Raw genomic sequence first — 20865 nt, forward strand, 5'->3', positions numbered from 1 at the left:
ATTTTATTTTATTTTACTTTTTGCTATCTCCCATAGCACCTTACATAGCAATGGATACACATAAGGAACTACTAAATGCTTTCTGAAAAAAAAGTAAATTTGTAGAAAAAATCAGAATTATGGATCCACTTATAATATGTATGATAGCATGTAATTTTCCTTTCTTCCCCTACAGTTATTTGAACCAAATCTAAAATTTTACCCATTTGCACCTTGCTAACAACCATAAAAATCTGCAGTTCTTCAGTTGTTTTCTAAGTCTCCCTCCTCAAACTTTTTCTTGAGAAGGAAACTTAGATCTAAGTTTCTCCATTTTCAGGACCAAAGAGAGCTCATCTCAAAATTACAGAATTTAAAAAAATTGAAAACAGGATTATGTAATCCAAAGTAAATTCTTATTAAAAGGTGAGGGGACCCTGATACCTAGAAAGGTAAAGTATTTTGCGTAGAGGCACATATCAAATTCGGAACTCAAACACCCTACACAATAATACTGGCTTTCCCTGCCCCTCTCCTCACTCCCAAAATACACACTTTCCCCCTCACCCTTACTTCCCTTATCGTACTTTGTAACCACTTAGCCATCCATCTCAAACCTAAGACAGCAACTGATCAAACTCAAAAGAGAAAGAAATCACCCAAAAATCAGAGAATCAGTAAACTGCCGGTTTTATCATTTCCATAAAGTGATAAACAAAAGAGAGCGGAGAGAATTAAGAAAGGATACTTTTTCAGTCATCACAACAGCAGCTAGGGAATAAAAACACGTTTTCCTTGGGGAGAGATTATGCTGAGGGGACCAGATACAGATACAAAAGATAATTCCCCTTGGGGTTTCTTCTTTTTCTGAGTTTGTGAGATCTAAAAAAAAAAGCAAACACAACCTCAACACATTTACTTCTCTCCTTTTCTCACATATTATTTCCCCAAACATTATATAGACCACGTCTCCAAAGTAAATTGACCAAAGGTCTATTGCCTATTGACCAAAACCTTTTCAAGATTTGGGTGACTCCTCTTAGACTACGATTAGGAACCGACTCCAAACTTCGGTTACCAAGCTCCAAGCTCGGTAAAGTGGATCTCCAAGGTTTGCAAATACCCTCAAGCTTGACTAAAGGGCACAGAATCTCTAGCGCTCCCTACAGCTCAGACTTTGGACCTACCTACCACAAAAAACCCAAGTTACAAAGATTGGCTACCTCGCTCTACTTCTTTTTTCCGCTTTAAAAAATCGAGCGGGGGGCGGGGGGGCCGAGGTTGAAACGGCGAACCGAAGGATTAATCACTTCTCCCCATTACATCAGCAGCCCCCGCCCTTTCCTCCGAGCACCTCCTCTCCCAGAATCATCGCTACGCACTAGCGCTCTCTTCACCCAACCCCCGCTCTATTATATGCCCTGATACCTCCCCATTATCACCCGCCCCACCACACTCCCCCTCTCCTCCTTCCCCCCTCCTTGGCTGGGGAGGGAGGAAACCCGAGAGAGGAAACAGGGCGTTGAAGGAAGGGACTTGGCGATAAGAGCAGAGGCCCCATTGGCCCGAAGGTTGTATGAGCGCCTTCCATTGGCTGCTTTGCCGGAATCCCCGCCCCTCTACTTCCCCGCCCATTCGCCCCTCCCCCGACGCCCCGCGGCCCTCCCCCGCGCCCCTAGCCAGCCCCGCGGCGGGGAGGGACCGACTGGGCGAGTGGCGGCTCCGGCGGTGTCAATGGCTCCTCCTGCCACGGAGCAGCAGCAGAAGCAACGGCGACGGGGCTGAGGAAGAGAAGGAAAGGCTCCTTTAAGGAGGAGTTACGACGACGCCTCTTTTTTCCCCTATCTCCTCCCTTCACACTCATTTCCCCTTCGCCGAGGAGAGAAGGGGGGGAGGAGAGAGAAGAGGCCGAAGAAAGAGAGAAAAAATTCCTCTCAGAAATCTCTTTCAGGGGGTGTGGGGGGGAGGAAGAGAGAAAAAAAAAAAGAGCCGGGCGCCCCCTGCTCCCTCCCTCCCTTCTCTCCCTCTCTTCTCCTCCTTCTCCCTTCCTCACCCGCCCGCCCACTCCCCCCGCCGACGGAGACGCCGCTCGGGAGTCGGCGGGACCGGGGTCTGTCTCCTCAGCCGCCGACGCCGCGCTTCGCCTCGGGATCCCCAGGCGGGCGGACGCCCTTTCTTTCTTTCTCTCGCTTTGCCCGTCTTTCTGTCTCCGTCCCTCGCCGCCGCCCCGCCCGGCGGCTTCGGCCTTCCCCGTGCGTCAGGCCCGCCCGCAGGGCCTCGCTCGGTCTCTGTCTGTCTCCGCGGGCCTTTCTCTTGACTCGGGGTCTCGCTCGCTCCTCCGCCCTTACCATCTCCCCTTCCTCTCACCCCTTTTCCTTCCTCCCCCCTCTCCCCACCCCCTTCTCCTGCCCCGGAGCTCGCGGTGCGTGTGCGTGTGTGTGTCCCTCCGCCGACGCCGCCACCTCAGCCCGGCAAATGAACTCCGTCCGAGCCGCCAACCGGAGACCCAGGCGAGTGTCGCGGCCGCGCCCGGTGCAGCAACAGCAGCAGCAGCAGCAGCAACCCCCGCAGCAGCCGCCGCCGCAGCCGCCCCAGCAGCAGCCGCCGCAGCAGCAGCCTCCGCCGCCGCCGCAGCAGCAGCAGCAGCAGCCTCCGCCGCCGCCACCGCCGCCTCCACCGCTGCCCCAGGAGCGGAACAACGCCGGCGAGCGGGGTAAGGCCACGTTCCCTCCCCGCCGCCCGCCGGGTCGGGCGCCTGGCCGACCGGGACCCGCGGGAAGGGAAGCCGGGGCGGGGGCGGCCTGTGCGCCCAGGGGTGGGAGACGGAGGGTGAGCGGAGGCGGGTCCCCCGGTGCCGCAGTGTCAGCCCGGTTTGGGCCCCGGCCGGCAGGAAAAGCCGCGGCTTCTCGACTCTCCCGGGCTCTGGCTCAGGCCGCGCTTTGTTTGGTTTCGGGGGCTCGGCACCCTCTCCCCCCACCCATCCTTCTGGCTTCTCGGCCCGCTCAGGGACCCCGCAGGAGTCTGTTGGTGGGTGGGGGAAGAGCGAAGGGTGGGATTTCCCCCTTCTCGGCAGTCTTCCACGGTTTGGTCTCCCGTTTCTAATAGGAGGTGGGGGGAGCGGCTGCGAGTGATCGGGTGGTTGGGGCTGGCTGGGGAACTTGTTTTTCCCCCTTTTCTCTGTTAGCCTCCCCCTTCCTGTGGAGGAGGGGAGAGGGGGACTCGGAGTGGTCGGTGGTGTTGGCCGGGGAACTTGTTTCCCCCGCCCCCCTCCCTAAGTCACGGGGTAGGGGGAGCAGCTTCTCTTCTCCCAACCCCACGATGTTTGCTGCGCAGTTTGGCTTTAGTTACAGAACCCCCGGGAAGGACCCGTTAAATCAAGACCTTTAAGTAAATGTAGAATCCATCGGCCATTTCCAGCCCCCTCCCTCGCGTGCAGTGCAGTTACCCTTCCGCTCTATCTACACCCCTCTCTCCTGTCCCCCCCCCCCGGCGTACCCCCAGGCCACTGTGCTACCCCTCCATCTCCCAGTGGGATTTGAACGCCCCTTCCTTAGAACTGGCCCCTTGGGAGAGAGAGTGTGTGTGCGTGTGTGTGTGTGTGTGTGTGTGTGTGTGTGTGTGTTGTGTCCAAGGCCTAGTGAAATGTGTCATTTGGACTCAACTGTGCAGCTCTGTCTGGTAACCACCATTGTCTAAGGGCTGAGGCTCCGGAGGGTTGGATTCTTGCTTTAGCAAAAATAATGTTCAGTTCTACTTTGAAGATGTGGTTATTTGGGGAGGTGCAGGAGGTGGGGTGTTGCACCTTGGTCTCCAAATGCAACTATTCTCTTTATTAGCTGCTCTCAGTGGGGGTGGAGGTCAGTACCATATTTATGTATACGGTTGTTTTAAGGAGGAGGGGAATTGTTAGGAGACATTTTGCGTGTTTTCGTTGGCGGATTAAGGTTAATTTTACGTGCGTTGGTTGTCACACCTCCTTTGATTAAGGGAATTAAGATTAAATGCCTTTTTAAAATTATACATTCTTTTCTTAAAAATTGTTTTATTGTTGTACTTGATCAAAATACTTAACAAATGAAAGAGGGAGATGATAATCTGAAAAATAGTTTAAAGGGTTTTCACTAGTCACTGCTACAGATAGTCCTTGTGAAAGCAGTTTTCTATATGTTGCTTGAAAGAATGTGATGTTTCAAGCCAGTTAGAGGTCTTGTGCAACATTATTGTTAATGTGTTTTAATGATTCTTGGATACATTTACAAATTTTTTGTAAATTAAAAATATTTGTAGTTTCAACATTTCCTTTTACATTTGCATATCAGGGTTCTCCTGTGTTCCATTCAAATAATATTCAAGTCTCCTTCCAGAATTGGTACTATATGTAATAGAGTTGACTAATTATTTTTTGAGAAAACAATGACACTGGATTGAAATCATAATAAGGATTCTATTGCTAGAAGTAAGCTTTTCCAAGATGTACTGATTTGTTAATTACATTAACAGTGGATCAGATCCTTTCAGCCAAACTTAGTCTCATTGTGTATTTTTAAATGTTAATTCTGAATTTCCTTTTCACGATTTGTGTGTATTTTCAAACTTAGTTGAGGTCCTTATATCTTGGTCACTTTTCTTCATTTGTTTGAAATTATTAGCTACTAAAGTCTATTTCCTTTTGAAGTAAAGTGACTGGGTAGTTGGCAGTCACATGCCGGAGTGTCATTTTTCTTTTCATTGATATCCATAAACTAAGATGTTCATGAATTAGAATTTCAGTATGTACCCAACCAAATGGTAAATCATATTCACTGTAGGGTTGTTACTTTGCTGCTGCTGGTAGGAACTGTTCTGGAGATTCTATGTTGGCACAGAGGGGGAAAGAACTTGCTGATTAGCCTTCAGGGAAAATGCTATGGGTCTTTTGGAGGGCAAATAAATGGCCTCAAAATGAATGAAACATTAAGATGAATTAAAAGACTAAAATAAAAAAGATTTTGCTAGTTTTATGTAAAAGATATGTCATTCTTTGAAAATTGGCGTTTTGATTATATTTTAAATGTACAGTTCTCATAATGATCAGAACCTAGCCAAGAAGAATGCTTTTCATTTTAACAGTTTTATGGAGTATGCAAAGTGTCACTATTTCTGGTTTAAATAGGAAAGGTTCTTTGTTTGTTTGAAAATATTCTGGGTTTCATAATTTTGACAAGGTAATGAAGGAACTACAGCTAATGTTGTGCGTGCGCATGTTTTACTTTTTACTAACTTTTAATGGATATGTAACTCTTGCATTAGAGTCTTGGATAGAGTTACATAATAGTGGGTCAGACAGCTTTCCAAGTAGGGAATTGAAGTGAGAGTGTTTCAAGGCAACTTAAGTTAATTCAATCTATATAAAAGAATCACTTATTTAATGTAAAGGGTGGACTTAAGGCTTTTATAGTAATAAAAGTTATAGGATAGTGTTTTTTTTCAAGCAAAAATTCTGTCAGAACTGGTTTTTAGTGCTTCTTTGCCCTCATGTTGATTAGTCTAAAAACTTCCTTGACACCTCCTTTGTATTTGAATGTTTGTAATGGCCAATGTTTAAAGAAGAAAGAAACAGCCTTATGGAGTGAAATCTTATGAGGACTTTCAAAGCCTTTCTTGGGGGAGATTTTCTTACACCCCACATTGAGAAATAATCAGTCTCCGTGTTTCATGGAATGCTTTCTTCATTTATTTTACCCGAAATGGTCCACTGTCTAAAGAAGGAATACAAATCATGAGCATTTTTAGGCTGTTAATTTAAAATCCTGAGTTTAGGATTTCACATACCACTTTAAGCTGGTAGAAAATAATTTGTGTTCCACACAGGGACCCTTTGATAATATATTGCAGATTCAGTGAAACTGAAAGTAGTGTGGGGTTGGATTTTATATATTTGTTTTCTTTTAAAATCCTAAAAGGATTTAGTTTTTGCAACTTGTTCTGCTGAATTTATCTTGAAATCTATTTGGTAGTCTTTTTTTAGAAGTATGTATGAGGAAAGCTTACAAGTCTGCAGAAGTGCTATGTATTCTGAGCATTTTCAGTTTCTCGTTGTTAAAATTGATTACTTTGAATAGGTGTTAAATGCACGTGATTTAAAATTCAAAAGTCCCTTTCCTACACCTGCCTTCAGCTACCAAATTTTCCTACCTGGAATCAGTCTATTGATTGATTATTATGTCTGCTATTAATTTCTCATTTATTATGTTTTAGTAAAAGATGAAATTTGACTTCTGAAAATCTTGATATGGAAGTTTTGGAAAATAAGTGTAATTTTCTAGTTATTGGGAAATTCATAAGATTGAAGTGCTGAAATTTTAACTGTGATCATTTATAGTTGAAGGAATTCAATGAATACAATATATTAGTGGATCTTGCTATTAACTTCTAGTCTGAAATAATTATATAGAGTAAAAATGTAATCAGTCTCTTTAATCCTATATTTGTGGGATTAAAATCTCACCTATTATCCTGGAATTATAGTTGTTTGGTTTTTTTTTAAGTGAACTTTTAAAGTAGTTCAGTATATATAGTATTACATGAAATATTTCTGATGTAGCTACATATCTATTATATGCAGCAGTCAGGAAACTCCTTAGTGTTCTATTCATGCATGCTAATTATACTTTTCTGTGGGGTTTTAGCCCATTATATTTTACCTTCGGGTTCTTCCTACTGCTTACAGAATAAGGAACTTCTGCAACCTTTTTAGATAGAAGAGTTCTGGACAAGGAAGCTGATTTTTCCTCTTTTAGGAATTATGTACTGTGGGTCACTGCTCTCCCATCTTGTGGCTAAACCTTCAAAATATTTACATGGCCTGAGAAGAGAGATGCCACTCAACTGTGTCTGTATGCGTTGTGCATGTGTGTGTGTGGCCTGTTTCTCAACACTTAGAAATTATTTGAGGAATAGAAATGGGATAGTGACAATACTGTTGTTAGAGTTTTGCTGATAAGGCCTAAGGGTTGTCCCTATACTGTTTGTCTCTTTCATTACTGGAAATTCTGGCAAACCCGAGGAAAGGCCAACCAGCTTGGAGACCTACCAGGTAAGGCAAGAAAGACCCAGTTAGTGAGGACCCTTGAACTTAAATTTGGCAGAATTCAAGGCTAGTGAGTATTTTCTCAGTCTTTTTTTTTTCTATTTGTTTTAATTTTGAAAATAAACAATCTATAGTAATGAGTTATTTCAACTTGAGGTCTCTTATTGTTCCCTCTTTTATTGCTAACAAGTTACTCTTATTTTGTATCTATCTTGTCCCATTGGTCTCTGAAGGGTTACTCTGTTTTAGACCTTCCATTTCTCAAATTTATCAGTCATTTAAATTACATTCTTGTCTTTCAGAGAACTCTGGTTAATATGTGAGGTTGTAAGCAAGGTACCCCCAAATTGCAGTTGTTACCCTCTGAAAATAAAATTATAAAGAAGCAAAATATAAGGGATGAGACAGTTGGGGGTAGTATGATGGCTAGAGCTCAGAGCTAGAGCTAGCTAGATGTGGGTTCTAATCCTAGCTATACCACTAGTGTGCTATTTGACATGGGGCAAACTATGTAACCTCTCTGAGCCTTACTTTATTATCTTTAAAATAGGGACGGTAACACTTGTCTTAACGTAATGGTAAAGATAAGAGATAGTAAAGTACCTAGCATATGGTAGATGCTCAATAAATGGCAGCTCTTTTAAATATTAAAAATAATAGTAAGGAATTGAAGCAGCCATTTATAAAACTAAACCTAAGAGATAAAATATATATGAGTTGCTAAAGAGTTTCCGTCATATCCCAAAATTCAGTCTGGGTGATGTGGTATAACCTCAAACTGATTTGCAATTATAAATCACTAATCTTATATCTAATGAATTGAAATATTCTTTGAAAAAAGAATAAGAAAATGGAAGAAATGGGTATTTGGAATAATAATAAACATTGACTCTGTTTCTTCTTACGTACTAGAGTCTGTGCCAGACACTTTCCTTATATACTATTCCTCTTAGCAATTCTATACGATGGCTGTTAACATAGCAGTGAATATGCTTGATAAGTAGCAGAGAAGAATTTCAAAATTGATTTATATCACCTAATCTTTCCATAAACAAGGGAAGATACTGAAAGACATTTGGCAGAATATCTCCATCACTTTTACAGAAAGGAATAACCTAGCCCTTGCAGCACATCAGTCCCCTGTCCTATCCCATCTTTCCTGTTGGAGGCAGATACAGCAGTCCAATGCCAATGATTGTTAAATCATTTGGTTTCACGTTTTCTGAGTAGCTTTCTGATCATAATTTTACCTCATGTAGATTTGTCTCCAGATGAGATTGCACTGATTGGCCCACATGTTTTTCCAGTTTGTTGATGAGATCACTAAGCACTCATTGTGCAAAGAAGGGTAGATTTCCCTTGAATTACTCATAAGTTATGAATAAAGGGTGTTAAGTCATTTTTTAGTTCATAGTTATAGACTGGACTGTTTCAGGAAGGAAAAAAATGTGAGTTAAATTAGATTTCAGTAGGAATTTTGACAGGTTTGTAGACTAAATATCCTTTTTTTACCATAGCTTGGTGTCTTTACATGCATAGCTTTGGGTTTTTATATAAGTTTAGTTAACACAAAAAATGTGCTTAAACTTAATCCTTAGAAAATAGAAAAATGAAACTAAGTGACTTCCTTTACATAATTTAATTGAAGGCAAATATTGAAAATATTTACTTTACTTTGAAAATGAATGTGCTGTGTATTTTTTTATTTTAAAACACCCCAAATAAGATAGCATAGTTAAAAGCAAATGCAAATCATTTAAGGTAGTTGTTTATTCTCCCAATTTTTAAAAATCTAGTTGTCAAATGTTCTGCCCTTCTAACAGATGGAAGATTGTATGACTGTGTTCAAAAAAGGAGAAAACATCATTCTCTCAACTGGTGGCTAAACCTTAAAAAGCATTAATGGGACTTTCCTGGTGGTCCAGTGGTTAAGACTCTGCACTTCCAGGGCAGGGGGCACGGGTTCGATCCCTGGTCCGGGAAGTTCCGCATACTGTGTGGTGTGGCCAAAAAAAACCCCAAAAAATCCAAAAAACATTAATGTATACTTTTACATATCATTAGAGATGAGGTGCCATTCATCTTTTTTGTGAAGAGAGCCTACTTTTCTCTTTTCTCAAAACTTAGAAATAATTCTAGTGATAGAAATGGAGTAAGAAACTGTGCTTTAAAATTATTTTTCTGGTAACAGTGATAATCTTAGTTTCACAGTTTTCCCGTGGTGTACACTCAGCACTCAGATGGTTGAGTTGGGTTGTGTCAGAATCTTTGACTGCTGCAAGTTTGTGTGGAATTAACTGGATACTATGTGGATTCAACCTTTGGCATTGGTTTCTTTAGTACCATGTGTTGATAACTGACTTGCATGAGTTTAGCCTTTACTGGTTTACTGACTCTACTTGGGTTTAGATATGAGAATTCTTTTTGCACTCAAGTATTGATTTTGTATCTTGCATCCATAGTATATAAATATATATATAATGTGTGTATATATGTGTATACATACATACATATGTATGCGTAAGAACGCATGGCTTTATGAGACTCTTAACACTTAGGAGGAAGGGAGTGGGGAAAAGGAAAGGCATAGTCACCTGTTATAGTTTTGAGGGTTGGTGTGTATATATATGTCATTAGTAATTGATCTACTTTTTTGAAAAAAGAAAAAAATTACAGGCTTTACGGAAAATTAGAAATGAGTAGAATTCAACAATGGTAAGTAGGAGTCACTCAAGTTTGTATCATGGCAGAGAAGATCAAAGAAGACTTGTTTAAAATAAATGGGGATGGGTGAAGATACTATATTTTGAAATCTAGTATTTTTGGCAAACCAATTGTATTATAAAAGAAATTGTGGAATTGCTCATTTTCCTTCGTTATATAGAAGAAATTTCTTGTTTACAGTTATTTGTTAAAAGTAGACACACAACTTTGAATCACTATGTTGTACACCTGAAACTTATATAATACTGTACATCAACTATGCCTCAATTTAAAAATGTAGACACAGAACTAATTCACAGTTGTGTGCGAATGACTGGTATCTTTGTAATCCTTTGAAATGTATTTGCATTTTAAGAAACTGATTATTTGGTCAAATTTTCATATTTTAAGCTCAGTAAAAGTAGGAGAAATAAGCAATTTGGAGAAAGACTTTTTGGGTAGGAGTGCTCCCTCAGAGGCCAAATGAGCCCATCAGAGGAGGGGGAGAGTGGAAGATTTTTGCAAGAATCACTTACCTTACATATTTATTTTTCCTAATCTACTACTTCTGAACCTAAAATTTGTCTTAAAGTTTCACTTTTTCTTCCCCCCAAAAGAGTAATTTTGAGTTGATGGTTTGGAGAGAAGAGAAAGAATTTGAGCAGGTACAAGTGACAGTATGTATGGGTCATTTACATTAACAATGGTCATTTGATTAGAAACCGTTTATATGTAACTTTATATATCTATATGTGTATGTACTATATATATATAACTACATATAGTTATTTAAATTGTAGAAATAATTTTTATTAGTTTTTTTTAAGATTTATTTATTTATTTTTGGCTGCATTGGGTCTTAGTTGCAGCACGCGGGATCTTCTTTGAGGCACGCGGGATCTTTAGTTGCAGCACGCGGGCTTCTTTCTCTAGTTGTAGCGTGTGGGTTTTCTCTCTCTAGTTGTTGCGCCTAGGCTTCAGGGTGCATGGGCTCTGTAGTTTTCGGCATGCAGGCTCTCTAGTTGAGGCGTGCGAGCTCAGTAGTTGTGGCGCACGGGCTTAGTTGCCCCAGGGCACGTGGGCTCTTAGTTCCCTGACCAGGGATCAAACCCACGTCCCCTGCATTGTATGGCAGATTCTTTACCACTGGACCACCAGGGAAGACCCTATTAGTTTTTTCCAACTTAAGGTTTTGGTGAAAGTATACAAGTGCACACAAATCACTGATGTACAGCTTGATGACTTTTCACAAAGTGAACATATCTGTGTAATCAGTAATACCTAGATCAAGAAATAAAATACTACCAGCATCCCAGAAGTATCCCCCACCCCCGCCAGTGCCTTCCCAGTCACTACCCCCAACCCTATCTTTCTAACTGGTTGAATTAGTTTTACCTGTTTTTGAACTTTAAATATAATCATCTAATATAAGTCTATGTATAGCTGATTCATTTTGTTATAAAGCAGAAACTAACACACCATGGTAAAGCAGTTATACTCCAATGAAGATGTTTAAAAAAATAATAAAATAAAATACAAAAAAAAGAATGTAATCATCTAGTATGTATTCCTGTTTGTTTGACTTATTTTGCTTAATATTTGTATGTCAGTTTCATCCATGTTGTTGCTTGTAGCAATAGTTCATTCTTGTTGCTGAATAAGATTACATTGTATGAATAAACTACAATTTATCCATTCTACAACTGATGGATATAGAGTTATTTCTGTATTTGGCTGTCAGGAATAGTGCTGCTATGAGCATTTTATATTTATCTTCATGAGCACATATACACGTTCCCTTTTATACCTCAACATATGCCACTGCTTATCTTTTCCAAGGGCAAAACTTCCATTTACTTTGCAAAAAATGGAAGATAAAACAGCTTTAAGACAGATATGAATATGGCCTCTTATAATTATGTTGTTGAAACTATTTTATTTCAAATATTAGTGTTTTTCTTAAATTTTTTGATATTTCCACTTATGTATCCTTTAACAGTCCAGTGTTAGGCAGTTTACCCATCAACTTAATATGCTTTAATTTTCCCCAGAGATCATAGGTAGGGTTATTTTGAGGAGAGGGGAAATCTTTTTTATATTCAGGGATTTTTAAAACTACTGTGGACCTTAATATGTAATTCTGAGTCTTAAGTCCAAAAACTGTTGTTTCTTTTTGCTACTGCCATATTTTTGTTTGTCCTTTTTTGTTTGGAACCCTGTTTCTTACTGCTTTTTTAAACTTATCCTTTTAACTCCTGTGAAAATATTTTGCTATTGTTTGGTCAGTTTCATTTTATTTCTTGTTTTTCTGCATATATTAATTATCCTTTGTTATCTTACATTCAGGTTATTTATAAATTATAAAACTTTCACAGAAAAATTGGGGCACATTTTGCTCTCAGAATTGTTTTTTAGTCCTTGTCTACATCTCTTCGCTCCTTTCATATAGGAAGAAGGTGTAAAAGTACCTCTGCCAGCATCATGGATAAGTTCTTTCTCAAGTGAAAGCTTGTGCTGAAGTGCTAGTGATTTATAAGCTTGTATACCCTATGATACAAGTATCCCCTGAGAATGACAGATGGGCTCTGTTCTTAAAGAACTACTTGCTTGAAACTGATGATACAGTAGCCTCAGATACCAAAGGAGTAAGATTTCATTATTTCATGTCTGCTCTTTCAGCACTTAACAGTCCAGTGTTAGTACTAACAGTTGTTCTTTCTTGTCTACAACAAGCAGTGTGGAGAGGACTGTCACCTTCCTTTACGTTTTTTTAAAATTATTTTTAACCATAGCCACAGTCAGTAAATGTTGCTTGTTAAGTTTGGGAGGGATAAGGAGCCTGAGCTTTTTCAAAGTGGCTTATTCTTTTTTCTGCAGTTGTTTCTTGATCTCATTTCTAAATTAGGAGATTTTAAATAAGCTGACTTTTGAGATGGTCTGAAACTCTGTATCATTTGAGTTACCAGTATAAATAAGTGAGGTCTGAATTTGGGTATTACTATACAGATATATTTCTTGCCTTGATGGAACTTAAAGTTGAGCTAGAGACTGAATATAAATAACATTTGAGATCAAGATGACTTGAAATAAGCATGTTGGTATTATTTTCATTGTCTTCTGGTACATATTTTTTTAAGAATGAATATATGTGTGTGTGTGTGTGTGTAAGTGTGTGTATCTGGAGTTTCATTTGTAACCTTATCTTTGTAACCTTATCTTTAGACTGTTTGCCGAGACCATACTCTCTTAGAGAGTTTTCAGTTAAATGCTATTAAGATGAAGTTTTGTTATGACTCCCTACTCTTCGGTATATGTTTTACCCTTTAATCATTCGTTGAATTACCTTTGTGCCACACTTAGAAAGTTGTTGCAGCTCAAACATTAAGCCAAGTTATAGCGTTTCTACGTAACTGAGAAAGAAACATGTGCCTAGTGAAGGAAATTACCCACAGAGTTGGGGTCATTCATCTTGTTTTCATAGTATTCGTCCTTCTTCATTACATTCATTGTTTCACCGGTATATGCAGAAACTGAGAGTAGGTTAAAGTTAGATAATGTTGTTAGAATTTAAGCTCAACTGCAGAAATAAAACAACACTTTCGGGTTCTTCATAGCATCTGTAATCCCACATACCTAGTAGTCGTAACTCTCAGGATGCTTTCATAGATTTTTCTGATTCTGTCTTAGTATCTCTATTGCCACATCTCATGGGGAACCTGTTCTCTATTTCTGAGTTACTTGGTTTGAGAACCTCTTAGCTGAAGTCTTTAAAGCTGAAAAACTGAGCTGGGAGATCTGGATGTAGTGAATTTGTCCAGGGTCTGTAAAGTTCACATACCAATCACAGACATACTTTGGTAACACACACATACACACAGTGAAACTGGGAATAGGCACTCTTGATATTGTGAAGTGTCTAAAATTTTTTGGTAAAATGTTAACAGTAGTGTCTTAGGATGGTGGAGGTGAGATGATTTTTTAAATTCTTTCTATAATTCTTTGTTTTTCGAAGACTGTATATGGAATATGGAAGGAGGGAGGTTTGTATTTATTTTAAAGAATTTAATAGTTCTGATTGTGATGTGAACTCATTCTGCTTGGTTTGATGACATAGTCCCCACGTGGGTCATTTTAAATATGAATAAAAGCTTAAAACTCTACATTTGTCAATGCTGTAAGTGTGTTTTAAGTACTTATTAATTTATGGACATTTTTGGGTTTTGTATTCATTATAACTTTAGGATAGTAATTGGCTAATTTCATATATAGGAAATGAGGATAACTGATGATCAGGAATTCAGAATCAAAAGCAAAATTTGATATTTGGAACTTTGAGCCAGTGATACTGTCTTCCCAGGATAAGTTTCTGACTGTAGATTATGGTAGTAAATACATACAAATAATATTTTAATTACATGCCTGGCTGAATGATGGAAGATGGAAATTTAGTGTGCAAACGAACTGGGTAATTAGGGGAAAATAGATTTATTATTGTTCACAACAGATGGCTACTTCCTCTGTACTCTGGTGGTATGGATTCATGTCTATTTGATAATTTTATACGGGGGGACTATTTTCTTTTCGTAAAACTGGTGTTAGCTCTGAAGAAATTAATGGCTATCAGTTTATTAAGTTCAAACAGGGATTGCTAAGGGAAATTATTTCATCATTATTAGTTTTTTAAAAAGCCACATTCCTCCCTTTCTAAGATATTATATTCTAAGAAGTTTTGGACTGTGGGATCTAATGTGTTTGGGAATAAATAAGAACCTGGCAATGTCTTTCAAAAAATAGGGGCCTTTGAAGTTAAATTTAGTAATTAGATTGGGAATTAACTTATCTCACACTCACCTGACTATTCTTCTGATTATCTTTATAAACCCAAACCAGGAGAAAACAAGCATTTTCCTCTTACAAAATACACTAAAACTTTCATTGAATGAGGTGAACTGTTTGGCTTTTTTGTTTTTTTTTTTTTAAGTAGGGGCTATTAATATGGTTTAGGGCAAATCAGTCATTAAATGTAGATTCTAGATAGTGATCAACATAGTTTTATGAAGAGCTGATTACAGATATATTTAAAGTGTTTTTCTGAAGTAGTGACTTGGTAGCTGAAGAGGGAACAAGAACAGTAGAGCCAGGTTTAAATAAAACATTTTATTCTTTTATGAAGCAGTCATACTGATGTTGTGACAGTTGGGGGAACCTTAAGTTGTATTATATGGAAGCTATAACTTGTAAAGATAGTGCTAGACATTTGCAAATAGATATTTACTAAATGGTTGTTTCTTTTTCTCTTCACCTTCCTTTCCTGGACTCAAATTTGTTCACATAACCGAGCATATTCATTGATAATTTTTTAAAATGTGATGAGGTTGAGTACTTGAAAAACCAAAAATAGAACTCAAATTACTTTGAATAGTCTGTTAAGAAAAAATGAACAAACAAATGTGCTTTAATCTTTGTAGAAATAACCAAAAAATGAGCAGTAGCTTAGAAATGTTGAGCCAGAAGTAACTATAGCAGAAAGTGATTTGGTCTGTAGTTGAATGAATCATCCTAAAGTGTGTGTGTGCATGTAAACACATGAAGTTGTATCATAGCGATGTTGGAATGGTTGAAAAAAAGGTAATGTCTATTAGAAAAACTTAAGTGTTATTCTAAAGAGTAATAAGCTAAAGGGCAAATTAAGAACTTTCAGAGAAAGTAAAAAAACAGTCACTTTTAAAATTACATCAAAAAAAAAAAAATTAGGAATAAACCTGATCAAGGAGGTGAAAAACTTCTATGCTGAGAACTATGTAACATTGATACAGGAATTGAAAATGATTCAAAGAAATGGAAAGATATCTCATGCTCTCCAATTGGAAGAATGAATTTTGTTAAAATGGCCCTACTTCCCAAAGCACTCTACAGATTTAATGTGATCCCTATCAAATTACCCATGACTTTTTTCACAGAACTAGAACAAATAATCCTAAAATTTATATGGAACTGTAAAGGGACCCAGAATTGCCAAAACAATCCTGAGGAAAAAGAACAAAGCTGGAGGCATAACTCTCCCAGACATCAGATGATACTACAAAGCTACAGTAATCAAAACAGAGTGGCTTTGGCACAAAAACAGACATATGGATCAGTGGAACAGAATAGAGAGCCCAGAAATAAACCCACATACCTACAGTCAATCTTCAACAAAGGGGGCAAGAATATACAGTGGAGAAAAGACAGTCTGTTCAGAAAGTGGTGTTGGGAAAACTGGACAGCTGCATGTAAATCAGTGAAGTTAGAACACTCCCTCGTATCATACACAAAAATAAACTCAGAATGGCTTAAAGACTTAAATATAAGGCATGGTACCGTAAAACTCCTAGAAGAGGACGTAGGCAAACATTCTCTGACATAAATTGTACCAATGTTTTCTTAGGTCAGTCTCCCAAGGTGATAGAAATAAAAGCGAAAATAAATAAATGGGACCTAATCAAACTTAGAAGCTTTTGCACAGCAAAAGAAACCATAAAACGAAAAGACAGCCTACAGACAGGGAGAAAATATTTGCAAACGACCCACAGGGCTTAATTTCCGAAATAACACAAACAGCGCATAAAACTCAATAACAAAAAAAAACAAGCCAGTCAGAAAATGGGGAGAAGACCTAAATAGGCATTTCTCCAAAGAAGACATACAGATGGCCAACAGGCACATGAAAAGATGCTCAACATCACTAATTATTAGAGAAATACAAATCAGAACTACAATGAAGTACCACCTCACACCGGTCAGAATGGCCATCATTTAAAAGTCTACAAATAACAAAAGTTGGAGAGGATGTGGAGAAAAGGGAACCCTCCTACACTGTTGGTGGGAATGTAAATTGGTGCAGCCACTATGGAAAACAGTACGGAAGTTCCTTAAAAAACTAAAAATAGAGTTGCCATATGATTCAGTAATCCCACTCATGGGCATATATCCAGAGAAAACTCTAATTCGAAAAGATACATGCACCCCAGTGTTCATAGCAGCACTATTCTCAATAGCTAAGACTTGGAAGCAACCTAAATGTCCATCAGCAGATGAACAGATAAAGAAGATGTGGCATGTATACACAATGGAATACTATTCAGACAAAAAAGAATGAAATAATGTCATTTGCAGCAACATGGATGGACCTAGAGATTATCATACTAAGTGAAGTAAGAGAGAAAGATAAATATCCTATGTTATCACTTATATGTGGAATCTGAAGTATGACACAAATGAGCTTATATACAAAACAGAAACAGACTCACAGACATAGAAAACAATTTTATGGTTACCAAAGGGGAAAGACGGTGGGGAGGGATAAATTAGGAGTTTAGGATTAGCAGATACAAACTACTATATATAAAATACACAAACAACAAGGTCCTACTGTAGAGCACAGGGAACTATATTCAATATCCTGTTATAAACCATAATGGAAAAGAATATGAAAAAGAATATATATATGTATAACTGAATCACTTTGCTGTACACCAGAAACGAGCACAACATTGTAAATCAACTATACTTCAATTAAAAAAAAAAAAAGAATTACTTTCACATGGTTGAAAGTAAGTCTTAAAAGAAAAATGTTGCTCAGTTATTTTTCTATATTTTCAGAAGATGACTAGAGAAAATGAATTTAAATTAGATTGACGATCTATACTGGTGGAAATAACATCTCACTAAAGAAGATTATGTACTTTTCTTTGGTGGCAGCTATTATTATTAGATATTTTAATTATCTTAGAGATAGTAAATTAGAAATTATAGAATGTTGGGAATAGAACCATAGTGCCAATTCTTGAGGTTTATTCACTTGCTCAGGTTGGAATTACAACACAGGTTTCCTCACTCCCAATCAATGATGATGGTGTTATCTGTGTTTTTTTTAACATAGATTTATTATTTATTTACTTTTTGGCTGCGTTGGGTCTTGCTGTGCATGGGCTTTCTCTAGTTGTGGCGAGCGGGCCTACTCTTCGTTGTGGTGGGCAGGCTTCTCATTGCAGTGGCTTTTCTTCTTGCGGAGCACAGGCCCTAGGGTGTGGGCTTCAGCAGTTGTGGCACGCGGGCTCAGTAGTTGTGGCACACGGGCTCAGTAGTTGTGGCGCACGGGCTTAGTTGCTCTGTGGCATGTGGGATCTTCCCAGACCAGGACTCGAACCTGTGTCCCCTGCATTGGCAGGTGGATTCTTAACCACTGCACCACCAGGGAAGTCCCGGTGTTATCTGTTCTTGTTCTGGAGTTTCATTATCATTCTGTTCATTTTTCAGTTTAGTGATTTGTTAAACCTCTTGATCTGATAAACTTCTCTGTAATTCCGTAGTTGAACTAAACAAAATTAATTTTTTTTAGAATACTTCTCTTAGTAACTTAAAAAGAATATGCAAGTAAGATTATAGTTTGTTTTTTATTGGTTGACTTAATTTTTTTGTTGTTGTTTTGTTTTGGCTGTGACTGGTTGGAAAAAAAGGCAATTATATTGATATTATTCAGTGTAAGGTAAACCATGTTTGACGATAGATTAATATGGTGATTCCCAGTGTAACTGATTTCAGATGCGTAAAAACTGGTTAATGCTTTTGAAGAGGTAAAGCATTTTTTTTTCACTATGAATTCAAGCGTCCATTTATGATACTGGTGGTATTTCAGTCAATAAGGAAGTGATTTACTATTCACTAAATGATATTGAGACCGTTGATTATTCATTTGGAAAAACATTCAGTTAATTTCCTACTTTGTACAATAATAAGAAATACATTCCAAATGATTAAAGAGCTCTAATTTTTTTAATTAAAAAAATTTTTTTTGTAGTAAAAACATCTGACGCAAGATCTACTCTTAACAAATTTTTAAGCGTACAATACAGTATTGTTAACTATAGGCAAAATGTTGTACATCAGATCTCGAGAACTTATTTATCTTTCATAACTGAAACTCTATACGCATTGAATAGCAACTCTTCATTTCCCCTTCCCCCTAGCCCTTGGCAGCCACGATTCTACTCTGCTTCTGTGAGTTTGACTATTTTAGATACTTCGTACAAGTGGAGTCATATAGTATTTGTCCTTCTGTAACAGGCTTATTTCACTTAGGATAATGTTCTCCTAGTAAGAGCTCAGTGTTTTTTAAAAATCATAGGAGAATGAGAAGAAAGTACTTTTTTCCTAAGCAAGGCCAAAAAAAATCCAAAAGTCATTAAAGAAACATCAGGAAATCGACTATACAAAATAAATTGAAAGATCTATGCAAGAAAGGTGAAAAAACAAAGTTAAGGCAAATGAAAGACTGGAAGAAAAAAATTTACACCTATCCAACATACAAACAATTAATATATATGAGTCTTTATGAAAAAAAAATTAGAGATAAAATATAACTTACTGAGCTGAATCCTCTTTTGAAAACTATCTGCCATCCCATTCCCCTCCTCACTCTCACCCTTCTCAGAAATAACCACTGTCATGAATTTGATAAGAACCTGTTCATTGCTTTTTAAAAATATTTTTACATGTATGTGTGCATCTGTAAACATTCATGGTTATGGTTGTTGCTGGGGGAAAGAGCTTGTCTTCAAGATGTTTATGGCTCAGTGGATAAACAGAAATATGAAATATTCTCTCAAAAGACATTTAATGTGTGCCAAGTAAGTGGTATAAATCATGAGTGCCTGGCACTCTAGAAATTTTTAAATGGGTGCTAAATGAACTAATGAATACAGAAGTATATGAAACTTAAAGGAGAAGTCAGTTCTTTTCTCTTCCTCTATCCTACTCCCCAGAGGTAACTGTTAATTGTGTTTGTGTGTGTGTTTGTGTTTACTTTTGAGTTTGTTTAATGCATGTGTATATAAATACACATACTTTTTTTTAAAAAATTTATTTATTTATTTATTTATTTTTGGCTGCATTGGGTCTTTGTTACTGTGTGCAGGTTTTCTCTAGTTGCGGCAAGCGGGGGCTACTCTTTGTTGCGTTACGCAGGCTTCTCATTGCGGTGGTTCCTCTTGTTGCGGAGCACGGGCTCTAGGTGCGGGCTTCAGTAGTTGTGGCACGTGGGCTCAGTAGTTGTGGTTTGTGGGCTCTAGAGCACAGGCTCAGTAGTTGTGGCGCACGGGCTTACTTGCTCCACGGCATGTGGGATCTTTCCGGACCGGGGCTCGAACCTGGAACCCCTGCATTGGCAGGCAGATTCTCAACCACTGCGCCACCAGGGGAGCCCCACATACTTTTTTCATTAAAAAGAAACCACACTGTATGTGTTAACTTGTAAATTTTTTTCTTTTTACTTAAATATATCCTGAGCTTTTATTTTTTTTAATAACAATATAAAAAGTTATCTCATTCTTTTTTAGTTGAATAGTCCATTATGTGAATGTACCACAATTTATATTAAATGTACCTCTATTGATTAACATTTAGGCACTTTTTTTTGCTATTATAGGATTTCAGTGTTGTACAAATGTCTTTATATGTTTATGTCACAATTTCAGTAGTTTCATAAAAGTGAGTTACTGAGTCAAAAGAATATCTGCCTTTTTTCTTCCAGTTTTATTGAGATATAATTGACATGCAGCACTATATACATTTAAGGTGTATAGCATAATGATTTGACTTATATACACCATGGAATGATTACCACAATAAGTTTAGTGAACATCTGTCATCTCATACAGATACAAAATTAAAGAAATAGAAAAAAAAGTTTTTCCTTGTGATGAGAACCCTTAGGATTTACTTTGTTAACTTTGATATATAACATACAGCAGTGTTAATTATATTTATCATGTTGAACGTTACATCCCTGGTACCTATACGTTTGTATCTTTTGACCACCTTCATCCAGTTCCCCTTTCCCGACCCCCCCCCCACCTCTAATAACCACAAATCTGATCTCTTTTTCTATGAGTTAGTTTGTTTGTTGAAATATAATAGACCTACAACACTTTGTTAGTTCCTGGTACCGAATTTGTTTAAAAAAAGTAATCCCACCATTAAGGAAAGTAGTCTGAGGGTTAAAATGGTTTGGAAAGACTTCTCAGAGAAAGTGGATACTTTAACTAGATCATGAAGAACGAGTATGTCACAGAGGA

At 38.2% G+C, this 20865-nt stretch overlaps 1 protein-coding gene across 1 annotated transcript in view; it reads left to right on the top strand.

Annotated features, from left to right (window-relative positions):
• The first annotated feature begins 1768 nt into the window (after window positions 1-1768).
• FBXO11 (F-box protein 11) overlaps window positions 1769-20865 on the top strand; it is a 100276-nt gene continuing 81179 nt past the window's right edge. Inside the window, exon 1 of the mRNA XM_059943387.1 lies at window positions 1769-2692. Within this exon, the coding sequence (XP_059799370.1) occupies window positions 2455-2692 (238 nt within the window). The 5' untranslated portion in view covers window positions 1769-2454. The remainder of the gene's footprint in view (window positions 2693-20865) is intronic.

The sequence above is a fragment of the Balaenoptera ricei genome, chromosome 13 (genome assembly GCF_028023285.1).
Source record: "Balaenoptera ricei isolate mBalRic1 chromosome 13, mBalRic1.hap2, whole genome shotgun sequence".
Lineage (NCBI taxonomy): Eukaryota > Metazoa > Chordata > Mammalia > Artiodactyla > Balaenopteridae > Balaenoptera > Balaenoptera ricei.